Source organism: Raphanus sativus, chromosome 6 (assembly GCF_000801105.2).
Source record: "Raphanus sativus cultivar WK10039 chromosome 6, ASM80110v3, whole genome shotgun sequence".
In the NCBI taxonomy this organism is placed as follows: domain Eukaryota; kingdom Viridiplantae; phylum Streptophyta; class Magnoliopsida; order Brassicales; family Brassicaceae; genus Raphanus; species Raphanus sativus.
Genome location: NC_079516.1, coordinates 8,898,786 through 8,921,619, shown reverse-complemented (window position 1 = coordinate 8,921,619; position 22,834 = coordinate 8,898,786). Strand labels below are relative to the sequence as shown.

Sequence of the window (22,834 nt, the reverse complement as noted above, 5' to 3'; positions counted from 1 at the left end):
GGTTCTGTCCTCTTCCAGAGCCACTAAACTGACCGCCATTTTGTGAGTAGTTGGGCGGTCTAACACCATAGCCACCGTTAGGCCAGCGCCATAAGGTGCACCTCGACTTTGTGAGGGTATGATCCGCTGCTATAACCTCCACGGCTCCGATATTATACCCTCCAGTCTGGTACCCGTTTGAAGCAGGTGCGGGCCACGGGGATTCTGATAATAGTGATGACCACTAGGTCCACCAGCAGGTAGTTGAGGTGGTGGTCCGTTGTTAATAGGGTGGTTCGGTCCAGCAGGCCAGTGTGGAGCGGCATGAGCCTGACCAACACCGTGTTGCTGTGGAGGCCAACGAGAGTGTTTGCTGCGGATGCTGCATTTTCTGTTTTTTTGGCTGCTTCCTCATTATGACGCATCTCTTGCCGCCTTTTCTTGTCTGGAACTCATGTGATGATTCATATTTGGGTAGACTGTTTGAGGGAGACATGGAACATTGTCCGGTCATATGCACCAAATGATTTTTCATAAACAATAACAAACTTAAGAGCAATTCGATTACCTCTTTGGATCACACGGCAACGGATCAGTCCAAAAGTAATCTGCATCAAGAGCATCTTTGCAGATATTCTCTGCACCAACAAAATGAACTAAATCTCACAAAAAAAAGAAGGCTCTTAATTTATGCAATTTGCTATATTTCAGATTTAGTTTGGTACCTGAGACGGGTCAGCACCAACATTCTTTCCAGTAGTTCAAGGGCATGGCGATCAAAGCTATAGTAAAAGAGAAAAAGCCAAAATGAAACCTCTCCTGTAACAAAAAGGTACAGTGTTGCAACTGGCACAACCGCATAAACTTACTTTCGGTAGATATCCCTTAAACGTCTTCTCAAGGGCCGAGGTGATTTCAGTTGGTCAAACCAAGGCATCTTCGAAACACCAGGCCAGTTGTTTTCATCAGGAGATCCGCAGAGTTCATAAATCTTAGTCAATTGTTCAGTCTGGAGAAAGATGACATTTTGAGTGAATAATCAAAATCTAACGCATGCGCGAGATGTTCCAAAGATGAAAAAAAAACCGACCTCAGTTTTGCCAGGCAAGATTGGTTTCCCATTCAAAGCTCAGCAAATATGCAACCACTGACCACATGTCAATCGCTGGTCCATATTTTGTGGCACCGAGTAACAATTCAGGGGGCCTACAGCAATACATTAAAGATGCAAACAAAGTTAAGCAAGACTTATTCTCTCTCTCTCTTTCTCTCTCTTTAATGTGTATAGCTTCCAAAGGATGCATACCTATACCACAACGTGATGACACGGTTTGTAAGATTTCCATCGTGATCATGAGAATAGGACCGTGCAAGCCCAAAATCCGCAAGCTTTAAGTTTCCCTCATTGTCAATAAGGAGGTTGGAACCTGCATCAACAATATCATATATAGGTAAAAGTAGCAAGTAAAGGTCCGTCAACAAATGTATTTAGGGGATAGTCAATCAATCACCTTTAATATCACGATGAAGAACTTTTTTAATATGGCAATAGTGAAGCCCAGTGAGCAGTTGCTTCATGTAACACTATACATGTCGAAATATCAAACGAAGTTGGAAATAAAAATAGGTTTTTGCAAAGGCTACAACAAGGTATCTAAGCCAATGGCGATACCTTGATCTGAGGAACAGTAAATCCCTGAGTAGAACGATCAGAAAGTCCGGTCAAGTCATGATCCATGTACTCAAAGACCATGTAGATTCCGCCCTTGTATTTGTTATTATCTAAAAATGAGATCAAAAGACAGAAGCTTTCACTATGTGACGACGGTATGTCTAAGTTGTCCAAAAAAAAAAGGATATTGGATAAGTCTCACTAACCTGGCTTTCCTTGATCGTCCCTATCTCGACCTTTTGTAAAGTAAAAACAAAAAGAAGGCATAAGAATCAAACTTAACAAGGGAAAATTCTGAAGCTAGTGCAGGTTGAGAGAGGTGGGTTCCTTGTTTACCAGGGGAAGTAACAATCTCTTTCAAGTGAATGACGTTTGGATGATCCAGCTTCTTCAGAATTTTGATTTCACGGATGGCTGTGATGGGAAACTTAAAGCAAACAAAAAAGAGAGATTGATATAAGTCATACAGATTCAACTTTTGTAAGCTAAGTAGTGAGATGAAGCTTAGATTAGCTTAGCTTACCCCTTCTCTTTCATTGTCCATACGGATCTTCTTAAGAGCCACGATCTCCCCAGTTTTAATTTCTCTAGCCATGTATACTTGACTGTAGCCAGACATATTAACACCAAAATAAAATAAAAAAGCTTGAGATTGATGTTTACTCACAATTATCAAAAGCTTAACTTTTGTGTAATCTAGCTTTTTGGATTGGGTTAAATTTAAAACTACTAATGATGCAAAGCTATTAACACCCTCAAGCATAACGATTCCTACAACCTGAACCCTAAAGAATCCAACTTTACTCAAATCAAAAAAAAATACACAATCTCAGACCAAAAATCAAGCAAACGGAATGGCGAATTAGCAATCAAAATCGGTTCAAAACGGAATCAAATAACAAAAACCCAGAAGAGGAAGAAGGATACCCGTAAGTTCCTTCGCCGACCTGTTCAAGCTTCTCGAAGCAATCGACGCCACGAGATCCCCAGAACGGAGGGGGCTCCTCCATATTCAATTGCCCAAAATCCGCAATCGCCATTCTTCCTTCTCCAACGATTGACGAATCGTATTTGGCTCGGCCCTCGTCGTCGCTTCCGTCGGCTGGGAAACCCTAAGAGCCTTCTTAGCGTTTTTTTTTTCGGTTTATGGGATCGGTTTAGTTTTTTAATTTATTTTGCGTGTTCCTTCCCTTGCAAGTAACCCACGTTGACTGTTAAAAAGAAAACATACTATAGTCAATAATCAAATATGGTAAATGAGTAATTTTTTTTTTGACGAAAAATATGGTAAATGAGTAATTACTAGTTGACAAAAAGAGTGAAGATTGATACTTGATAGTACTTGTGTAATTCTTTTTTATCTTTTTAATTGTGTTTCTTTATTTTCTTTTTGACCTCTTTAATGATTTCTTCTTTTCATTTTTTTCTTTCAGGCTTTGATTGGTAAATAATAAAGTCAAATGCTGAGATAAAAAAAAAACTAAAAGTGGAGGAAATTAAAACTGAAACTGAGAGTAAAACTTTTATTTTGACTAGTACTAGAGTAACATGGTAACCTACTTTTTCTTTTCTCTGGTGTTAATGGATGAAAAACATTTTTTCATCTAATTGGCTGAAAATCAGAATCATTCAATAAAATTTAAATTTTCCTCTAATTTATTATTGCTGAATATGTTTTTCAGTCAAACTCTAGATGTAACCATTTTTTAAGATGGTAAATAAGTAATTAATATTTATTACCCTTGTATTCAAAGGGACTTGTTTCTTTTGTGTTTTTTTTTTTGGCATGGATTTGAATTCCCTTTCTTTCTTTCATAATTGCATTGTTGGACTTTCATAAATAGAATTTGCATATATATATAATATATGAAAGCGCTTGTGAAGAAGAGTATCAACACATATAGAAGAAAGAAACCAACAAGAGAAACGATGGTGAAAACTTATACTCTTGAGTCTCTCAAGATCATTTATTTGTTCATGTTTACATTACTGATTGTGAGATTAATTCCATCGCAAGCTCAACCTCCATGTACTATGGAAAGACGTGATACTGAGTATTTTAACTGTGTTGATTCTCTCAAGTTGGGTACACCATGGGTTCCTCCATCCAAAGATTGCTGCGAATATATACAAATCGATAACATGGCTTGCTTCTGCAAAGGCGCCAATAGATTATTTTCGGCAATTTTTGACCAAAATAAGCTTTTCAAAATCTCTCATGCATGCGGAGATCTCTTAGTTCCGGGATCCTATTGCGGAAGTGAGTATCACTTAAAACTTACAATTACAAATCTAATCATCTTCGTACTTTACTTATAATTAACGATTTTTGTATTTGTTTTTGTTACTCAGTTTTCAAGGTTCCTGGTGGTGCGTGAGAAAATATGGATGTGCATTTCATATTTTGTTTTTCTTCTTTATATTACATATATATATATCTATATATAAAAATCAAATTTTACATTATCTATGACTATCATATGGGTTAAAAGTCAAAATAAGATGAGCTTTCTGTCAATATTGATAAACCAATGAAACGTTATATGCTCAAGCGAAATGATTGCAATATGGTTAAAATGAATGAATGAAAGTTTCGTATGTGATATAAGTTGAAAAATGCACACCCTTATTACACAATGATTTAATAACATACAGTACTTAAACACTGATCAATGTATTTTGGCTTGCTTTCCGGGTCCATGTAATAAGAGTTTAAATGGTCCGTTCGTGAAAGTAACATCTTGCAAAGAAAATTGTATATAAGTATTAATATTATGAGTCAAAATATGTATGTAAGAAATGACCTTTTTTTCTTTTTTTTTTCTGCCGTCAAAAAAAAGAAGTGACCTTTTTCGTTGAATTTTAGATATAAGATATTTTCATTTTTGTTTTGTTTTTAATATTAGAAAAATTCTATAATTAATTAGTGTACACATTACAAATAAATTTCATCAAATAATAGTATATACTTCGATTTCTTAGTCTTTGTTGAAAATCATTTTTAAACTCGATAGAAACTGAAACTGAGATTGACCAAACCAGACTAAACCATTAATCCTTACAGACATCGTGTACATTTTTCCCTAGGCTGGTCAGTTAATAAGCTCACATATAATTTGTATTGGTTTATTTGGGTAGCAAAGTAAATCCAATACAACACAGTGAAACTGTAAATCTAAACGTACAAACACTGCTCATTCACTTATTTATACACAACCCCAAGTAGTCAAGTAGAACAGGGTAATGAGCTGATATCGTAAATACATATAATCCAACACAATTATGGGAAACTTGTGACTTCATATTCATGCTCTATTTTCAGAGGTGATTCCTTGGAAACAGGTCTGTCTTCAGACCATAACTCCAAGTTAACGGTTCCACAGTCCCAGTGGATAAAACATTTGAAGACCTGACTAACGTCGAACCTGTTTACCAGCCCTAGATTGAGGCTCTTATCTACCAGCATCCATTCACCTGCAAAAAAAAAAAACAAGAAGACGATGTTTATTTATTAAAACATGAGAGAACAATATGAAGAGGGTACAGGTACTTTACCATGTGGGAGGTTGTTCCCTTGATATAATTGCTCTCCAGAGTCTGGCCAAACTTCATGCTTTGTACCATCAATCGATGTGAACGAGACAAACGATTCCGTCGGATGCATAAGACAGAAAGTTGGATGGACTCTTAAGCATACCAGCCTGCAACATCATTTTCCAACCACACATGAAAAAAGATAAACACAGAATTTGAATCATACTCTCAACTTAAATAAAACTTTTTAGTGACACGCAAGTAACCTATTATGCGCAAACCTTTAATTACATTACACAATAAGATTACTATAGTTTCTTTTCCCACTGTTCTTCTACGATTATGTATTCTTGCAAGAGTGGTCTGAGAGCCATATCTTATAAATTGTCTTAGGTACTAGAGCGATGTAGATAAAATGTTTAACAAAAAAATTAAACATAGGCATGGTGGCAAGAGAAAGAAAAATTGTAAAGAAAGAAGACAGACCTTGAAAATCCACCAGAACCAGCACCAACACTACGGGCTTCAATGCTAGAGGCAATTTGAACAAGCCGGGGATTGTCTTTAGGTATTGCGATTTTACGCCGAAGAACCAGTCCACCACCTACATCACCTTCTACGATAAGAGATTCTTCTTCACCTGCTTGTTCCAAATCCCTCCTATACAAGATGAAACAAACCATTCAGTAACAGAAGTAAACATAATGTAGAGAGAGCGCTACCTGCCATAGTCTAAGCCTACGTGACACTGTATGTTCATATCAAAAACCATCGCATACATGAAATGTGCATGTGTGAAAGAGAGAGATTGTCAAAGTAAACTCACTCAATAACATTATATTCCTCGGTACATCCAGCTGATCGGTACTCAGTACCACTGTACTCTTCGTAACCACTCATCTCTATCCTGCTGTGAAGCCATTGAACTCCTGTAAAGTGCAATCAACCAAAATTGTTATTTTTAACCTTCTAAGAGTCAAAACAGGACATAACCCGGTTAGCAATAAAACCGAATCACTCTTTACAATCCTACACAATTCAGCAAGTTTTACATTTACTACTGTAACACAAATTTCAAGTGCTTGTGATCATGGCTGAGATTATATACTTCAAAAATAGAACTTGTGTATGATCTTGAGCCTCCTCCACACAAATGTTGAAAGTATCTCATTCACAAGTGATCTTCAGCTTTTTAAAAGTTAATAATAGACAGCAAAAGAGTGTATCAACGATATATATTACCTGATGGAACATGTGTCATAGATAATATCCTTCCACCAATCCAAGGAACTATGTTCAGTCTCCAATCGCCACTGTTTAGCTCAACTGGTTCCCTTGAAAGTTCCATTCCCTTTTGTCCATGTAGCATTTCCTTCTCAGGTATCAGTTTTGTATTTTCTACATTCAATGATACACATGAAAGACACTAAGAAAGTAACCATGAAATTTAGAATTCGGGTGTGGCTACAAACATATTTAAAAAGATGAGATTTACCCATATGAAGTGTAAACCGCTCATTGCTTGTAGATATTAACGCTGAAATTTCACTTTCTGAAGGCATCTGAATCTGGATAGTCTCTCCATCCATTCCCCAAGCATCAAGCTGTTCAACATTGTAATATTTAAATCTTTTGAACTTACACACCCCCCTAGATATTTTTTTAACAAGTGAAATAACAATACCATTGCACCACCACCAAGCAATAACTGAATATGAATACGGCGCTTTGGCCTCTGCCACTCTCCTTCCGTTTTAAAAATCTTCACAGTAACAATGGAAGACTGTCGCTCAGCAATATAGTGTGTAATTAGATATCTGCCTTCTCTGTAGCCATATCCATCTCCATCATCTTCAAATAGGAGTCCTACAGCTTTCCCTGACAAATGAAAAACTTAGTGTCATATGCTTATTATGAAGTTGATAATATGAAAACAAAAGCTTAAGAGCTGTTGAAAAAGACAATAACAAACATTACTATGCACAACAACCAGAAGCAATTACAGTTATCTTTCCATCTCTGCTAACTAAGTTACAACAAGACCAACAGAAGCAGAATGGAAAGTTACAATGTTATCATATCTTAAGCTAAAAAGAATGTTCTGTCAAAACAGAAGCTCAGCTTACCATTTTCATCTAATGACACAAGTAGGGTTAAGTCATCTGACAGACTAGATTCCCCAACATGGAGATGTGGAGGACCAAGTGCTATGATGGATCCGCCTTGTAAATATAATGTCGGCAAATCCTGGCATCATGAGCGGAATAACAAAACGTGGAAAACATAAACTTAATTTGTTTCTTTCCCAATAGAAGAAGGAAGAGGAAACTGAAAGTTTCAGTAACCATACCGGATGTGAATCTTCAAAATCAAACCTCAACCAAGTTCCTTTGGGCAATACAGGCTGCAACTCGTGTGATCCCTGATTAGACAAAGTGCTAGCCAATGATAGAAACAAACCAAATGCAAGTTAGATGTTTGGCAGTTTATAAACTACAGAGCAACTCACAAGGATAAACAAACAGCATTTTTCCTGGAAGATTTTACAATAAATGACTCAAAAAAAAAGACAAGACACCGACAGAGACAGATTGCTAGGTGAAAGATTTTATGATAGCAGCAATCTTAATTTAATTGAAACAACTTTACGACTAATCCTCGCTAATTGTCAATCAGTATGCCCAATAAATGGTTCTAGTTCAACATGCTTAAACTCTTAAATCTGATTACTTATATTAAAGAGTTTACTCATGAAATCTGTAAGCTTTGAGGAAAGGGAAGCAATAATTCCAAAATTCAACAAGCAAAAGATGGAAGAACCAATCATTTCCGCTCTAAATGGGAAGAAGAAAACCTCGTATGGATAAGAAGTGAACCCAAAAGAAAGGCGTTTTCAACAGTCCTTAGGCGGGGATCTTTAGGATCTGCATACAGTAAGACGAAAAAAGGAAAGTGAGAACATAAGATATCACTGCATAAGTTCAAGAAATGGAATACTAAATTTTACACAAACCAACCAGCGAAAAAGATTGGAGCTGCAACTGGAGCACCAGTTGTATGGGCAATGTAAAATAGTGTGTAAAAATGTGGTAGGAGTTGGTAACGCCTCCTCAATGCAGCACGACAGACTTCTTCACACTAATTAAAAATCGTTGATTTTCTATAAGAGATTGCAAACTAACAAGTCGTTGCTCGTTCCATGCATATTATTAAAATATGAATTCTAATACTGAAATAGCTCTTATAAGATTTGCTAGCAAAAAAAAAACACCTCTTCTCCGAAGGACCATGGTTCATGGTTATCAGTGCCAGCCTCAGAATGACCACGGCAGAACGGAAACATAGCTCCAACGCCCATCCAACGTCCAAATAGCCGTGGAGTAGCATTGCCAGCAAAACCACCAATATCCGGCCCTGATAAGGGCTGACCACTAAGTCCCTGAATATAAGTTATCAAAGGTGTTGCAGATGTTAATTTAACGCATGACAATGTCACATGGTTCTTTACCAAATCAAATATACAGAACTTAAAAAAAATATATATATATTTACTCATTTGTAATGATAGCTCTACTAAACTGGAAAACAATTGTAGGTTAGAAGCAACACTAGAATTCAAAAGAACAAAAGAAAACTACTGATATAAGGAAATCAACCAATTAAGCAATTAACCAAACAGATTAACTACACATCAAAAAAGATAATCGCACACTCAGCGGTTTAGTTTTGCGATAAGGAGGACATGGTCTCTTGAAATTCTTACCAGCTGAAGTACCATGGATATAGACATATGTAGATGCTCCCAGGTTGAGAGGTTATCTCCTGTCCAGGTTGCAGCATATCTCTGGCTACCTATGAATCCAGCCCTTGTCAATACAAAAGGTCGCTTATTCGTATCAGCTAGCTCCATCCCTTCATAAGTTGATCTTGCCATCAGCATCCCGTAGACCTAGACAACGGTAAATCTTGACAATATTAACTTGAAGTGCTTACTATCTTATCTAAATATGGTACGAAAGGTATATACATTCAGAAACCAACTACTTTCACTCTAGATGCACTACAAAAAATTTCTCCTTTGTCTCAGCATAGATATGGGCAAGTAACTTTGAGGAAGCTCCAAGATAAAATTTTAAGAGCTAATAACACCATACCATAACGAGACAAGTAATAATCTTCCATATCTTTCTATCATCCTATGTCTATATGTACATACTCCAGAAAGCCAAGGACCCACTGCATTTTTATATAACTTGGATAACTCCAAACATGAGATAATTTGAAACTCGATAGAAGAAGATAAATACATTGTGATAGTGCGAGTGGTTTTGAACACCTCCAAGCTCATTATCTCCTCTGTGAATATTGTTCTCAGGCATAGTCTTTGTCACGACCTGGACATTGACAAACAAGATCGCATGAAAAACTCAAAAAGAATTCTATCTAGAAAATTCAAGTATGAAAGCAAAGTATACGAGAATTACTTTGAAAACTGCTGGCTCATTCATATCATTCCATATACCATCAACACCATTTGAAATAAAATCCTTAACCAAATTAGCCCACCAAGAGCGAGCTTTGGAATTCGTATAGTCAGGAAACACGCAAGGCCCAGGCCACACTTCCCCTAATGAAACCATACATAAACTTCAGAAATGTTTAAATTAAGTATAAGATTAACATGACAAGACAAAATCATAACAAGAGAGTGAATACCAATAAAGGGCTTCCCATCTGCTCGCTTAACCCAAACATCATTCGTACTTCCACTATCGTAGACATCAAAACCTTCCTCCTGCTTTATTCCAGGGTCAAGCATCCAGATCGCTTTGAAACCGTTATTGTGAAGATGTTTTGCCAAAGCACTAGGATCCGGGAAACGCTCCTGAAATAGTGTTTCATATAAATGTCAATACCTAGAACTTATAAATTTAGCCTACGTATAAACCATGAGAAGCACTAATAAAAACCCACCTTGTCGAATGTGAAACAACGAAATCCATCCATGTAGTCAATGTCCATCCATATCACATCAGATGGAATCTTCTTGTCCCGAAATGTTTTAGCTATCTGCAATCATCGCCACAATGATGAAAATCATGACAGGAGGCCCAAAAATTATAGACAATATATAAGAATATGAACAAATACTGACCTCGGCTACTCGCTTGTCAGACATATAACTCCAACGGCATTGATGGTAGCCTAATGCCCACTTTGGAGGCATAAAAATAGTTCCTGATAAGTAGAAAGCATAACTTATCTAGAGCAGAATGATATTTACTAAGGAGAAGAAAAGAGAGAACAAAGGTTGAAATATGAAATGTCTCAATGCATAAAAAAGCACAACTAATAAGAAAGAAGAAAAAACATAAATCGATAAATTACCAACGGCATGGGACAGGGACTGCAAGACAGTAGTGGGTGTGGAGAACGGACCAAATGTGATTATCGGATATGATGGTGGGGAGATTATTCTTATGACTCCTTCTTTCCTTAGATCAATCTTAGGGACAAGCAAAAAAAAATATGTCAATACAATGAAAAAAAGAAAGATTACATTGCAAAGTGAGTCCACATAAGAGAGGGGTATGTCCATATGTAATACCTCACACTTTCGTGTGGTATCAGCAAGAACACCAAGTGTTTCTCCAGTTGGAAGGACAGCTAGTACCCAAGGATGTGACTGGTAAAGTGAAGTGGTTCCAGAGCCATAACCCCATGCATCAGTATTCCATGTAAAAACCTGAACTTTTAAATTTGCCAAATTAGTTAGGTGAAATAAATAGATGACGTATGTAAAAGAGAATGACGCACCCGTTTTCCTGTCCTCTCCAACTGGCCACCAACTTCTCCCGTCCCATAAAACGACGTTCCAGGTGAAAACTGCATCACAAGTGAACATGTCAAGATTGAAACTTTTTTCAGAAAAAAAGAAAAAAAGAAACGCAAACCTCAAAAGTGACGACTTGTTGGTCCTGAAGAAGGGAATAAGTAGGAGTAAACGCTGGAAGAATGTGACTAGGAATGGGTGCTTCCCTGTCTTTGCAGTTCTTAAATGAGACACTTGGAAACGCAGCTTTCCTATGCTCCACGGAACAGTCAAACCGGAAAACTCCATTCTCCAAAATTGGCTCAAAAATCATGTCGGATGGAGCAGTTCCAGAGCCATCTCCTCCACTTACATTCATCTTCCTGACTAGACACCGTCTTCCTTGGCTTCTGCATGCAAGGTGGTTGTACTAGTAAGTACTCCTTGTACAACTCTGTTTTGACATTTCTCCAAGAAAATAAACTATTAGTCTTCTTCATCTACAATACAGAGCAAGGTTCTAAATAAATCATCTCTAACTTGCTTCCTCTGCATAACAAATTGGTAAAGATTCGAACTTTTCAATAAAAGCAATCAAAAGTTATCAACTTTCACCAAAACAGCATCGAAAGTCACCAAATCAAGACCCAAAATTCAAATTAGTTTTCTCAATGAGAGAGATCAAATGCAAGAGAGGACCTGGTGGTGACGGCAAGAGCAGAGGATCTGATAGCGGGAAGGGAGAGCAATGGAGCGATCGGATTGAGAGAGGGAAGAGAGCGATTGGATTTAGAGAAGAAGGAAGGAGAAGAGGCTAGAGTTCCGCTTGTGAGTGATGATGATGATACCATTGGTGAGATACCTGGGTTATGAATGTGGCGACAATCAATTTGCGTTTTTTTTTTGGATGCGGTATTTTGAAACCCGCACCCTCTAGACACCACACCATTCACAAAGGTGATACGATCGTTTATGGCATTTGGTTTGCTCTTTTTCAATAACCGTTTGCATTTTTCATCTTATATATTAAGTACTGTTTACTTTTACCGATCAAGCAATTGTTTAATACTTCAAAATACCTATTCTTTTGAAAATTGATATAAGTGGTCTAACTATTTTAATAGAATATATTAGAATTTTTTATTAATTATTTAAAAATATTATACAGAAAACAAAAATATAATAAGAAAAACATAAATACAAACCTAAATTGTTTTTAAAAAGTAAAATAAAAAATATACTCGCCATGTTAGGACGGATCATAATCTAATTTATTCTATTAAAATATTATCATATCCAATTGATAAATGTGGTTTAGTAATGAATTTAATAGATTATTACATCAAATTAAATTAATATTAAGTTGAAATATGATTACAGAAAAATCTATATAAAAAATTATCTTTTTCAAAAACGTTTTTTAAAAAAATGTATCCATCCTTTAATCTAGTATTTTAACAAATCGCAGCGCAATTTAATTTTGCGCTACTTTCTTTACCAAATTTGCAGTTTCTATTCGGACATTTCCTCTCATTTTTTTATTATTCACTGCTGTTTCCTGTTATTTTTTTCTCTTTTGTGTTATTATCATCTTAAATATAATTTAAAAGATAGCAAAAATCTTCAAAAATTAAATTTTTAACAAAATAACGTGTAAGAAAGAACATGGCCAAAATAATTTTTTTTAAAGAGATAAAAAATTATTTTATCTTTATTTATAGATATATAAATAAGTATTAAAAAAAAAGAAAAAAGAAAAAAAAATCAAAATATTTTTTTTCAAAATTTTGTATTCAATTCCAAATTTTAGTTTTGAAACTATTTTAAAATTATTTTAATTCTAAATATATTTTTAATCCTAAACAGTATCCCCTAAATTTTAAACATTAAATCAAGATTTCTTTTATGAAACAAAATTTAGATTTTTTTCTTCGGTTTTCTTTCACATGATGTGTTTTCTCGATCGCTGGTGAATAAGAGCATTGACCCATGCTCTATTACCTACACACTTAAATCTAGTCTAATTAATCATAGGATATAACCATATAAATATTTTTACCTTTTTTGTCAACAAATATCTTTTGCCTATTTAATAAAATATATTTTAGTCATTTTAATACCCGTCTGTTATATTTTATGAAAAATAACTTTTTAGTAAATTTACAGAATTTCCCAAAAATAATTTTCATATTTATGCCAGCGTATGGTTCAAAGTCTCGTACGGTTCAAAGTCTCTCACTACTTCCAGTATCGTACTTATATATGTCAAACACTCCTCATTCATTTATTAATGCATAGAAAACAGAACAACCCAAAATAGCCAAGTAGATTTTTGCGAACAGGGGGACTGAGTTAAACACATTTGCAACACAATTATGGGAAACTAGTGACTTCATATTCATGCTCTATTTCCAGAGGTGATTCCTTGGAAACAGGTCTGTCTTCAGACCATAGCTCCATGTTAACGGTTCCGCAGTCCCAGTGGATAATACATTTGAAGACCTGACTAACGTCGAACCTGTTTATCAGCCCTAGATTGAGGCTCTTATCTACCAGCATCCATTCACCTGCCAGAAAATATAAAGTAAGTTGATATTGTATAAAACATGAGACCAATGAGAAGAGCGTAGATGTATAGTACTTACCATGTGGGAGGTTGTTCCCTTCATATAACTTTTCTCCAGAATCAGGCCAAACTTCATGCTTGGCACCATCAATCGATGTGAATGAGACACACGATTTGGTTGGATGAAAAAGAGTGAAAGTTGGATGGACTCTTAAGCATGCCAGCCTGCAGCGTTTAGTAACCATCATCAAAAGAACCACCATGTGAAATTGCAAGCTATCTATGTCTAGAAACTCTACTTAAATCAGAAAACAAAGATTACTAAAGATTTGGGTTTCACTGTTCAGGAAAGAGTGAAGCAAGTAGACAAACCTTGAAAATCCACCAGAACCAGCACCAACACTGCGGGCTTCAATGACAGAGGCAATACGAAGAATGTTTGGATTGTCATTAGGTGTGGTAATTCTACGCCGAAGAACAAGTCCACCACCTACGTCACCTTCTAGAATAATAGATTCTTCCTCACTTGCATGTTCTAAATCCGTCCTACATTATGAGATAAAACAATTCATTTAGTAACATAAATACAGATAATGCAGAGAGCGTTGCCTTCCATAACCGAGAAACCGATGCAGCAGTGAACTCTTTGCCTTCATTGTACTTTTATATAAAGATTCAGAGTATAAAACGTATATGCATGTGTGAGATCGAGGCCGTCAAAGTAAACTCACTCGATGATATTGTATTCCTCAGTGCATCCAGATGACCGGTACTCAGTACTGCTGTACTCTTCATAACCATTGATATCTATCCTGCTATGAAGCCATTGTACTCCTGAAAATTGTAATCGAGCAAAATTGTTAAGTAAAAGTAAACATTGACCCAACCTTTATCATGCTTACTAGTAAACAGAAAACAATATATTACCTGATGGAACATGTGACATGGACATTATCCTTCCACCAATCCAAGGAACTATGTTTAGTTTCCAGTTGCCATTGTTTAGCTCAACCGGCAACCTTGAAAGTTCCTTTTGTCCAGGTAGCATTTCCTTCTCAGGTATCAGTTTTGTATTTTCTACATTTCAATAATACACATTGAAGACATTATGAATATTTTCACAAAAAACTACGTAAGAATTAGTCTTTGGATTTAGCTATTTTATGATGATAAAGATAATGTTCACAAATATATCAAAAAGCTACAATGATGAGCCGCGCATACTAAGATAGCGGCCAGCAGCTATAATCTGAAGAGGTGTACATCAGTATGTAACAAGGTAGAAAAAGCAATATATATCAATATTTATAAAACTGATTACACACTATCCTACATGCATATTGAGAAGATGAGATTTAGACTTACCCATATGAACTTTGAAGCGCTCACTGCTCGTGGTTATTAATTCTGAAACTTTACTTTCTGAAGGCACATTAATCTGGATAGTCTCTCCATCCATTCCCCAAGCATCAAGCTGTTCAACATTTTTTATGATTCAAATGTTTTTAACTTAATAGTTACACAAGATTTTCTTAACAAGAGAAAGAACGGTACCATTGCACCGTCTCCTATTAATAGCCGGACATAAACACGGCGCTTTGGCCTCTGCCAATCTCCTTCAGTCTTTGAAACCTTAACAGTAACAATAGACGAATGCTTCTCAGCAATGTAGTTTGTGATTAGAAAATTTCCTTTAGTGTAGCCATATCCATCTCCATCATCCTCAAACAAGAGACCTTCAGCTTTGCCTGACATAGACAAAGAATTACATTCATGATTATTAAGAGATTGACAACAGTAATAAGTTGCGAGATGAACAAATCTATACTATTATTTACAAGTGAGTTTTCAGAATATAGTTCTCTCATTCATTTATCAGATTTGAAAAGTATAAACTACCATTAACGTATAGCTTATTTAGTAATAAATTCAAAGAAAAATTAAACAGAGATTCAAAAGGTATTATTTTATTTCTTATAACTAAACCTATAAAATTTGATACCAACAAATCCAAAAAAAAATTATAATCCCAGATATTTATCTTTAAAAATATATATTATCAATTTCTTAGAAAACACTAATTTGTTCCCGCTCAAGGCATGAGAGAATCAGCTAGTTTAGTATACTACTTTTGTATAGCCTAAGCCAAAAGCAGGTCTCCTCTATCTAGATCAGAAGCTAAACTTACCATTTTTATCTAATGACACAAGTAGGGTCAAGTCATCTGACAGAGTAAACTCCCCAACATGTAGATGTGGAGGAGCCACTGATATAATGGATCCACCTCGTAAATATAATGTCGGTAAATCCTGACACAAAGAAACGAGTAAGCAACATGTCGAAACCATAAAACAAAAATCTAAGTTCTTTACCAAAGAAAGAAGAGGAAAGAGTCAGAACTATCAGCAATCATACCGGATGTGCATCTTCAAAATCAAACCTCAACCAAGTTCCTTTGGGCAATATGTGATGCAACTCATGCGATCCCTGATTATTTAAAGTGCTAGACAGTGATAGAACAAACCAATAACAACTTGATGAGTATATGATTTCAGATTAAACTATTGAACGACTCACAAGAATTAATAAACATTTTTCCTGAAAGTTTAACAGTTAATGACTCAAAAGAAAAATAAACAAGGTGAAAATTTATGATGACAGTGTTGTTATTCAATTGTGCAACACCTCATCAGTTGTTATTCATTATGCCCAATAATCTGATCACTTGTTTCAAGAATTCACTTTCATAGCATTTAAGACTTCATCAAGTGGCCAAATTAGAACACATCACATAACATAGTAAAGTCATGAAAAGCTTTTCTACAATCTTTTGGAAAAGGAAAGAGGAAGAAGAAAACCTTGCATATATGAGAAGTGGACCCAAAAGAAAGGCGTTTTCAACAGTCCTTAGTCTAGAATCTTTAGGATCTGCATTTATGAAAACACGATAGAGATCGCATAATATATAACTGCAAAAGTTCAAGAGATGTTAATCCAATAATCTACAAAAGAACTACCAGCGAAAAAGATTGGAGCTGCAACTGGAGCACCAGTTGTATGGGCAATGTAAAATAAGGTGTAAAAATGTGGTAACAGTTGGTAACGCCTCTTCAATGCTGCACGACAGACTTCCTCACACTAATTAAGAGATCATAGTTTATTAGTGGCAAAATAAAAATCCTAAAACCAGAAGTTGACTTTCTTTAAGAGATGGCATGCATATCTTATAGGCATTATTTCAGGTGACTATCTTTCTATACCTCTTCTCCGAATGACCATGGCTCATGGTCATCAGTGGCAACCTCAGAATGGCCACGACAGAATGGAAACAAAGCTCCAACCCCCATCCAACGTCCAAATAGCCGCGGAGTTGCATTGCCTCCAAAGCCACCGATATCTGGCCCTGATAAGGGCTGGCCACTCAGCCCCTGAATGAAATTTAACGTTTTATAGTTAAAAAGTGGCAATTGTATTTGTGATTTCTTCCAGCAAAACCATATTTTACTGATTTATGTGGTTAGCTCTACTAAAGTGAGAAAAGTATTAAGTTATAAGCAACATCGGAACTTAAGGTACACAAAGACGCTTATTCATGTTCATGAGTATAAAATTTTAAGTTGTCAACCTAAGTGGTAATCCAAGTCAATGGTGTTTTATTTTGTGATAAATATGCAGCGAACTCTTGAAATTCTTACCAGCTGAAGCACCATGGATATAGACATATGTAGATGCTCCCAGGTTGAAAGGTTATCTCCTGTCCAAGTAGCAGCATATCTCTGGCTCCCTACAAATCCAGCCCTTGTCAATACAAAAGGTCGCTTATTCGTATCAGCTCGCTCAATCCCTTCATAAGTTGACCTTGCCATCAGCGTCCCATAGACCTAGAAAATGACAAAATCTTGAATATGTTAACTTCAAATGCCTAGCAAGGTACCTAAAACATGCAAAAACAGCTACCGCATGTCCAAAGTTTATTTTCTTTGGCTAGAGCACTCAACACATACGTTCAGAAGAGACTTGGCTTTTTCGGAAGATGCAAGGGAAAATTTATAGAGCAATAACTAATAGAAATCTGTATTTTCTTGATTACAAGTCATTTACAATAGTTGTTTGTCATTCTATCAGACTATTACTCTATTTCTATATATTAGATGCACAAAACCATATGGAACGGTGAAAATCTAGAAAGGCAAGGACCCATTGCATATTTATATAGCTAATATAACTTCATACATGCATAGGAATATTTAAATTTGAGTAGAACAAGAAAAATACGTTGTGGTAGTGTGAGTGGTTTTGAACACCTCCAAGCTCATCGTCTCCACAGTGGATATTGTTCTCAGGCATTGTCTTTGTCACGGTCTGCGCATAGACAAAATAAGAACACATGTAAAATGGAAACAGATTCTGACTAGAAAATAACAAAAGATGAAAGTAAAGTAAGACAAAGTTTACGTTGAAAACTGCAGGCTCATTCATATCGTTCCAAATACCATCAACACCATTTGATATAAAGTCTTTAACCAAATTAGCCCACCAAGACCGAGTTTTGGAATTTGTGTAGTCAGGGAAAACGCAAGGTCCAGGCCATACTTCACCTAATGAAACCAAACACAAATGTCATAAATTTTCTGCATATACATCAAGACAAAGACATGACAAGACAGCATAAAAAATCATGACACCAAATTGAAATACCAATGAAGGGCTTTCCATCTGCTCGTTTAACCCAAACATCGTTTTTGCTTCCGCTATCGTAAACAGAGTAACCTTCCTCTTGTTTTATCCCAGGGTCAAGCATCCAGACCGCTTTGAAACCGTTATTGTGAAGATAGTTTGCCAAAGCACTAGGATCCGGGAAACGTTCCTGACCGTAATATTCCATAAATTATTAATGTTAGTGTCAATATCTAAACTCTTAACTACGATGGGCAGAATCGGGTTTATTGGAATTCACAGATTAATCGAAGATTAAGCAGACTAGTTTTGAGTATTTTTCTTAATTTTCGGATACATTTGTAGGCTAAAACTTACAAACCTTAGTCTATATATATATGTAAACCATGGTAAGTACTGATAAAAATAAACTTGAAATGATCTAGAAGAAAAACATGCCTTGTCAAATGTGAAACAACGAAAACCATCCATGTAGTCAATATCCATCCATATCACGTCTGCTGGAATCTGCTTGTCACGAAATGTTTGAGCTATCTGCAATCACTTATTTATAACCTTTCATTATTTCATCAGCTTCACCAAACAACAAGAATATAAACAAAAACACTGACCTCAGCTACTCTCTTCTCTGACATATAACTAAAACGGCATTGGTGATAGCCTAATGCCCACTTTGGAGGCATGAAAACAGTTCCTGATAAATAGAAAGTATATAACTTTTCTTTTGCAAGAAGTATAACGTATTAAATAATACTTATTAAGGAACAAAAGTCAAGACAAAAACTAGTAATCAAACGATATAAAGTGGTTCAAACCATATAAATTGCATAAACAGTTATCATAACTAGTGATCTTTTCTATAGTTATCGAGCCAAGTTAACAGCTGATATACGCAAATTTGCAATGACATAAAGAAGCACGATTAAGAAATTCGAAAAAAAAGAAAAAGAAGGAGAATTAAAAAAACATACCTATGGCATGCGACAAGGACTCCAAGACAGCAGTGGGCGAAGAGAATGGACCAAATGTGATAATTGGATATGCCGTTGGAGCGGTTATTCGTATGATCCCCTCGTTCCTCAGATCAATCTAGACAACAACAAAATTATGTTCTAATTGAAGATGACAGGTTACATAGCAAAGAGGTGGCACCAACTTAGCTATTCATATACCTCACACTTTTGTGTTGTATCAGCAAGAACACCTAGTGTTTCTCCAGTAGGAAGAACAACTAGAACCCATGGATGTGACTGGTACAGCGGGGTGGTTCCAGGGCCATATCCCCATGCGTCAGTGTTCCATGTAAACACCTGACATTTATATTTGCCAAATTAGTTAGGTGAAATAAATAGATGACGTATGTAAAAGAGAATGACTGACCCGTTTCCCTGTTCTCTCCAACTCGCCACCAACTTCTCCCGTCCCATAAAACGACGTGCCAGGAGAAAACTGCATCACAAGTTAGCATTAAGTTCTGAAATACTGGTAAGTTCTTGGATCATGTCAAAATGAATATTGTAAAATAAGTTTGAGAAGACGCTAACCTCAAAAGTGACAACTTGCTTCTCCTCAAGACAAACACAAGTAGGAGTATATGCTGGAACATTGTCACTTATAACCCGAACCTCCCTGTCTTTGATGTTTTTAAATGAAACACTTGGAGATGCAGCTTTCCTATGCTCCACGGAACAGTCAAACCGGAAAACTCCATGCTCCAAGATCGGCTCAAATATCATTTCGGTTGGAGCAATACCTTTAGTTTCAGAGTTATCTCCACTAACTGTCATCTTGACTACGTTTTTTTTCCTCTTCCTTCTGCATGCAAAGTGGTTGTACTTGTACAAGTAAGTACTCCTATAACCTTTTAAGTTATGTTCTTCGAGCAAACAAGAGAAAGAAACAAATTAGCCTCTTGTCTAAAATTTGAATGCTATAACAAAAGCTATTGATAATCAATCAAACAACTCAACGTCGACTAATCCTTTTAATAATATACAGTTGATAGTAACCAAAAATCGTTGTAGCACCTAAAATCATAACCAAAAATCAAAGTTAATCCTCCAGATGAGAGATATCAAAGGATGAACATAAGTTAAAGCGAAATAAATTATCAGAAATGTCAAAGAGGAATGTAATCGAGCAAGAAACAACCTGACTGTGATCTAACTGCATAAAAGAACAGAAACGTAGCGATCTGATTCACAAAGGAAGACAACGATCGTTACTGAAGAAGGAAGAAGATCGATTTCCTCTAGTCAACGCTGGCGATGATTGTGCTGCTTATGTTAGCTCTCCATTGGTGGCCACTGGACATTAAGTTCAGTTTTCGTTGTTTTTTAATTCCCTTGTTGATTTTATATTAGCCTCGAGTTCCACCATCTTAATATAATAAAGAAGAATAACGTTAACAAAAGTTAAAATGAAAGATTTACCGCAACTACTAATTATAAACCGTACGAGTGCTTTTGTTGGTTTAAATTAATATTTTTGATCAAGTATACTAAATGAGTAACTATTTTTTCCTGTTGTGTGAGATTTTGTGAACTTTTTTCTGGTATCTCTTTCTTTTCTTCATTTTTAGTTTATACTTCAATTTAAATTTAAAAATGATTTTAATCTTTCATTATGGAAAAAGAGTAATTAGTGTTGCCCAGTTTGACTAATTATTTCTTTATGTTTAATAATTGTGAGATTTGATATTAGGATCTACAGTATGCTTAAATACAAACATAGTCAGGATTTTAAAGAGAGAAACATCTATGAGATAACAAAATCTGGAGATAATGGTGAGTGGTATATCATCATCCGTATGTATATGCATGTTAGCATTGTTGGTGATACTGATATACTATCATATATATGTTCATGTTAGCATATGCGCTATGTAGCCAGTCACACATTTACGAGGATTTAGTTTACTTATTGTGGTGGTTCTCACCTTAATATTCCATGGGTTTCTCCACTAAAAATTGTTAAGAAGCATACAAAAACAAAATGGACTGAATCTATCTAGGTGTCACAAAAAATTTATGGCAAGACTATATATGACGTAAATAAACTTCCCAGGGTATTCTCTCATGCATGCGGCAACTTTTAAGTCCCTGGACCTTATTGCGGATTGTTTATATCTTATATATAGTTTAAAGAAGTATTACTGTATTTTGGTTATAATGCGTCAATTTCAGCCTTATTGAGATTGAATTTTGTTTTCTATTTTCAAAACTATGATACAAGAAGAAAAAAATAGTGGGGTTTTCCATACCCTTCGATTCAGTCGAATGTTAAATCGTTTTTAGTTTGAGAAACAAGTAAAAGAATAATTTTAAATGCATCTGGTTTTCTTAGCAAGCTCACGGAACAACATTTGTTGCATGATATTGATATGAAGATATAAAGACTTAAAGAGGAAAAAGCAAACCTGACCTATGTTGGAGTGGAAAACATGACAAATGTGAAAAGGAAGAATTGGACAGACTTAACCAGATTAACATGACAGCGGAGTTTGAAGTCCTTCTATGGACGATGGAGTGCATGCTTCAGCAATCGACATGTCAAATTTTTGGGATCAATTGTAAAGATCTACTTTCAATGATTTAAGACCCATATGCATGACTCAACTTCTACTGAACTAAAGGAACTAAAGGAGCTAAAGAGTAGACTTCCTGAATTCTCGATCATTTTTATTTCTCTATCTGAAAATGTACCGTCTTAATTATTAGTTAAGATATCACGATCCTTTTATAGAGATTTTTATTACATTGGTTATTTTTATTCCGGTCTGATTTCCTAGACCACCTCAAACTTGACTAATATATCAGTTTTTTTGTCAAGAAAAAAAAAAGATTACTCGTACTTCCAGGGCGAAACAGATTTCAGAGGACGAACATTATATTCCGATATATTTATTTGCTTTTTCCTCAAAATCTGAAGTGTCTAGTCATATGACCTGAGAGATGTACTTCGGTTTATGAACATTATAACATTGCTAACGAAATATCAGGTGGCGGTTAGTTAATTACTTACAGAGATGTACTTCGGTTTAAACAGACTAGATAGTAATTCGCGCCATGCACGTTTACGTGAAATAACTAATTATATTATTTATTTTAAGTTGTAATAAAGATATGTCGCATATTTTTTCAAGGGATGAACACTCAAATATCTTTGGATTTAGTTGATATATTCGGATTTCGGATTTTGATTTTTAGAGTAAAAAATTTAAATATGATTAGGATATTTACAATTTTTTTGGTTTGAATATGGTTTGGATTTGGTTCGAAACATTGCATGTTCAATTCAGGTTCGAGTTTGGGTACCTTTTTAGTTATGTAATTTTAAAAAAATTCAAATATACTTAATCCTCAAGATCCAAAAATAAAAATAATATAACACTAAATACTTAAATTTACATAAAATAGTTTAATTTAAATATTTAAATGGAGAAAATAATATATTTTCAGTATCTTGAACATATTTTGTTATTTTACGTATTTTCATATTAATTAATATCTAATATATATAAAATTTAAAAGAACTAATATATTTAAGTATATAATTAGGTTTTAGATATTTTTGGTATCCAAAATATTTAGTT

General features: G+C 35.3%; 2 protein-coding genes and 1 pseudogene across 5 annotated transcripts; all 3 read right to left on the bottom strand.

Moving 5' to 3' along the window:
• Window position 1: 1 nt before the first annotated feature.
• Window positions 2–2,807, bottom strand: LOC130495498 (cyclin-dependent kinase C-2-like; annotated as a pseudogene).
• A 1,944-nt stretch (window positions 2,808–4,751) lies between these two features.
• On the bottom strand, window positions 4,752–11,960 carry LOC130494582 (uncharacterized). Of its 2 annotated transcripts, none has more exons than XM_056988460.1 (23): window positions 11,697–11,960; window positions 11,140–11,407; window positions 11,003–11,071; window positions 10,794–10,931; window positions 10,574–10,691; window positions 10,341–10,423; window positions 10,160–10,255; window positions 9,902–10,070; window positions 9,670–9,812; window positions 9,493–9,579; window positions 8,949–9,134; window positions 8,457–8,624; window positions 8,203–8,323; window positions 8,040–8,109; window positions 7,536–7,623; window positions 7,312–7,432; window positions 6,870–7,063; window positions 6,681–6,789; window positions 6,428–6,583; window positions 6,012–6,114; window positions 5,672–5,845; window positions 5,207–5,352; window positions 4,752–5,125 (listed from the first exon to the last, which is right to left on the bottom strand). In XM_056988460.1, the coding sequence occupies exons 1-23, from the start codon at window positions 11,846–11,848 to the stop codon at window positions 4,932–4,934; spliced, it is 3,153 nt and encodes a 1,050-aa protein (XP_056844440.1). In that variant the 5' UTR covers window positions 11,849–11,960; the 3' UTR covers window positions 4,752–4,931. The 2 variants fall into 2 exon arrangements, with proteins under 2 accessions (XP_056844440.1, XP_056844441.1); XM_056988461.1 differs by having other exon boundaries at window positions 11,140–11,451; window positions 11,697–11,837.
• Window positions 11,961–13,216: 1,256 nt separating this feature from the next.
• On the bottom strand, window positions 13,217–20,573 carry LOC108836034 (uncharacterized). Of its 3 annotated transcripts, none has more exons than XM_056988463.1 (23): window positions 20,392–20,573; window positions 19,785–20,116; window positions 19,621–19,689; window positions 19,413–19,550; window positions 19,212–19,329; window positions 18,852–18,934; window positions 18,679–18,774; window positions 18,262–18,430; window positions 18,019–18,161; window positions 17,839–17,925; window positions 17,259–17,444; window positions 16,824–16,991; window positions 16,581–16,701; window positions 16,422–16,491; window positions 15,979–16,066; window positions 15,752–15,872; window positions 15,118–15,311; window positions 14,929–15,037; window positions 14,491–14,640; window positions 14,295–14,397; window positions 13,936–14,109; window positions 13,643–13,788; window positions 13,217–13,564 (listed from the first exon to the last, which is right to left on the bottom strand). In XM_056988463.1, exons 2-23 carry the CDS (start codon window positions 20,025–20,027, stop codon window positions 13,371–13,373), a joined length of 2,970 nt encoding a protein of 989 aa, XP_056844443.1. In that variant the 5' UTR covers window positions 20,028–20,116; window positions 20,392–20,573; the 3' UTR covers window positions 13,217–13,370. The 3 variants fall into 3 exon arrangements, with proteins under 3 accessions (XP_056844443.1, XP_056844442.1, XP_056844444.1); XM_056988462.1 differs by having other exon boundaries at window positions 19,785–20,055; XM_056988464.1 differs by having other exon boundaries at window positions 18,679–18,747; window positions 19,785–20,055.
• Between the last annotated feature and the right edge of the window lie 2,261 nt (window positions 20,574–22,834).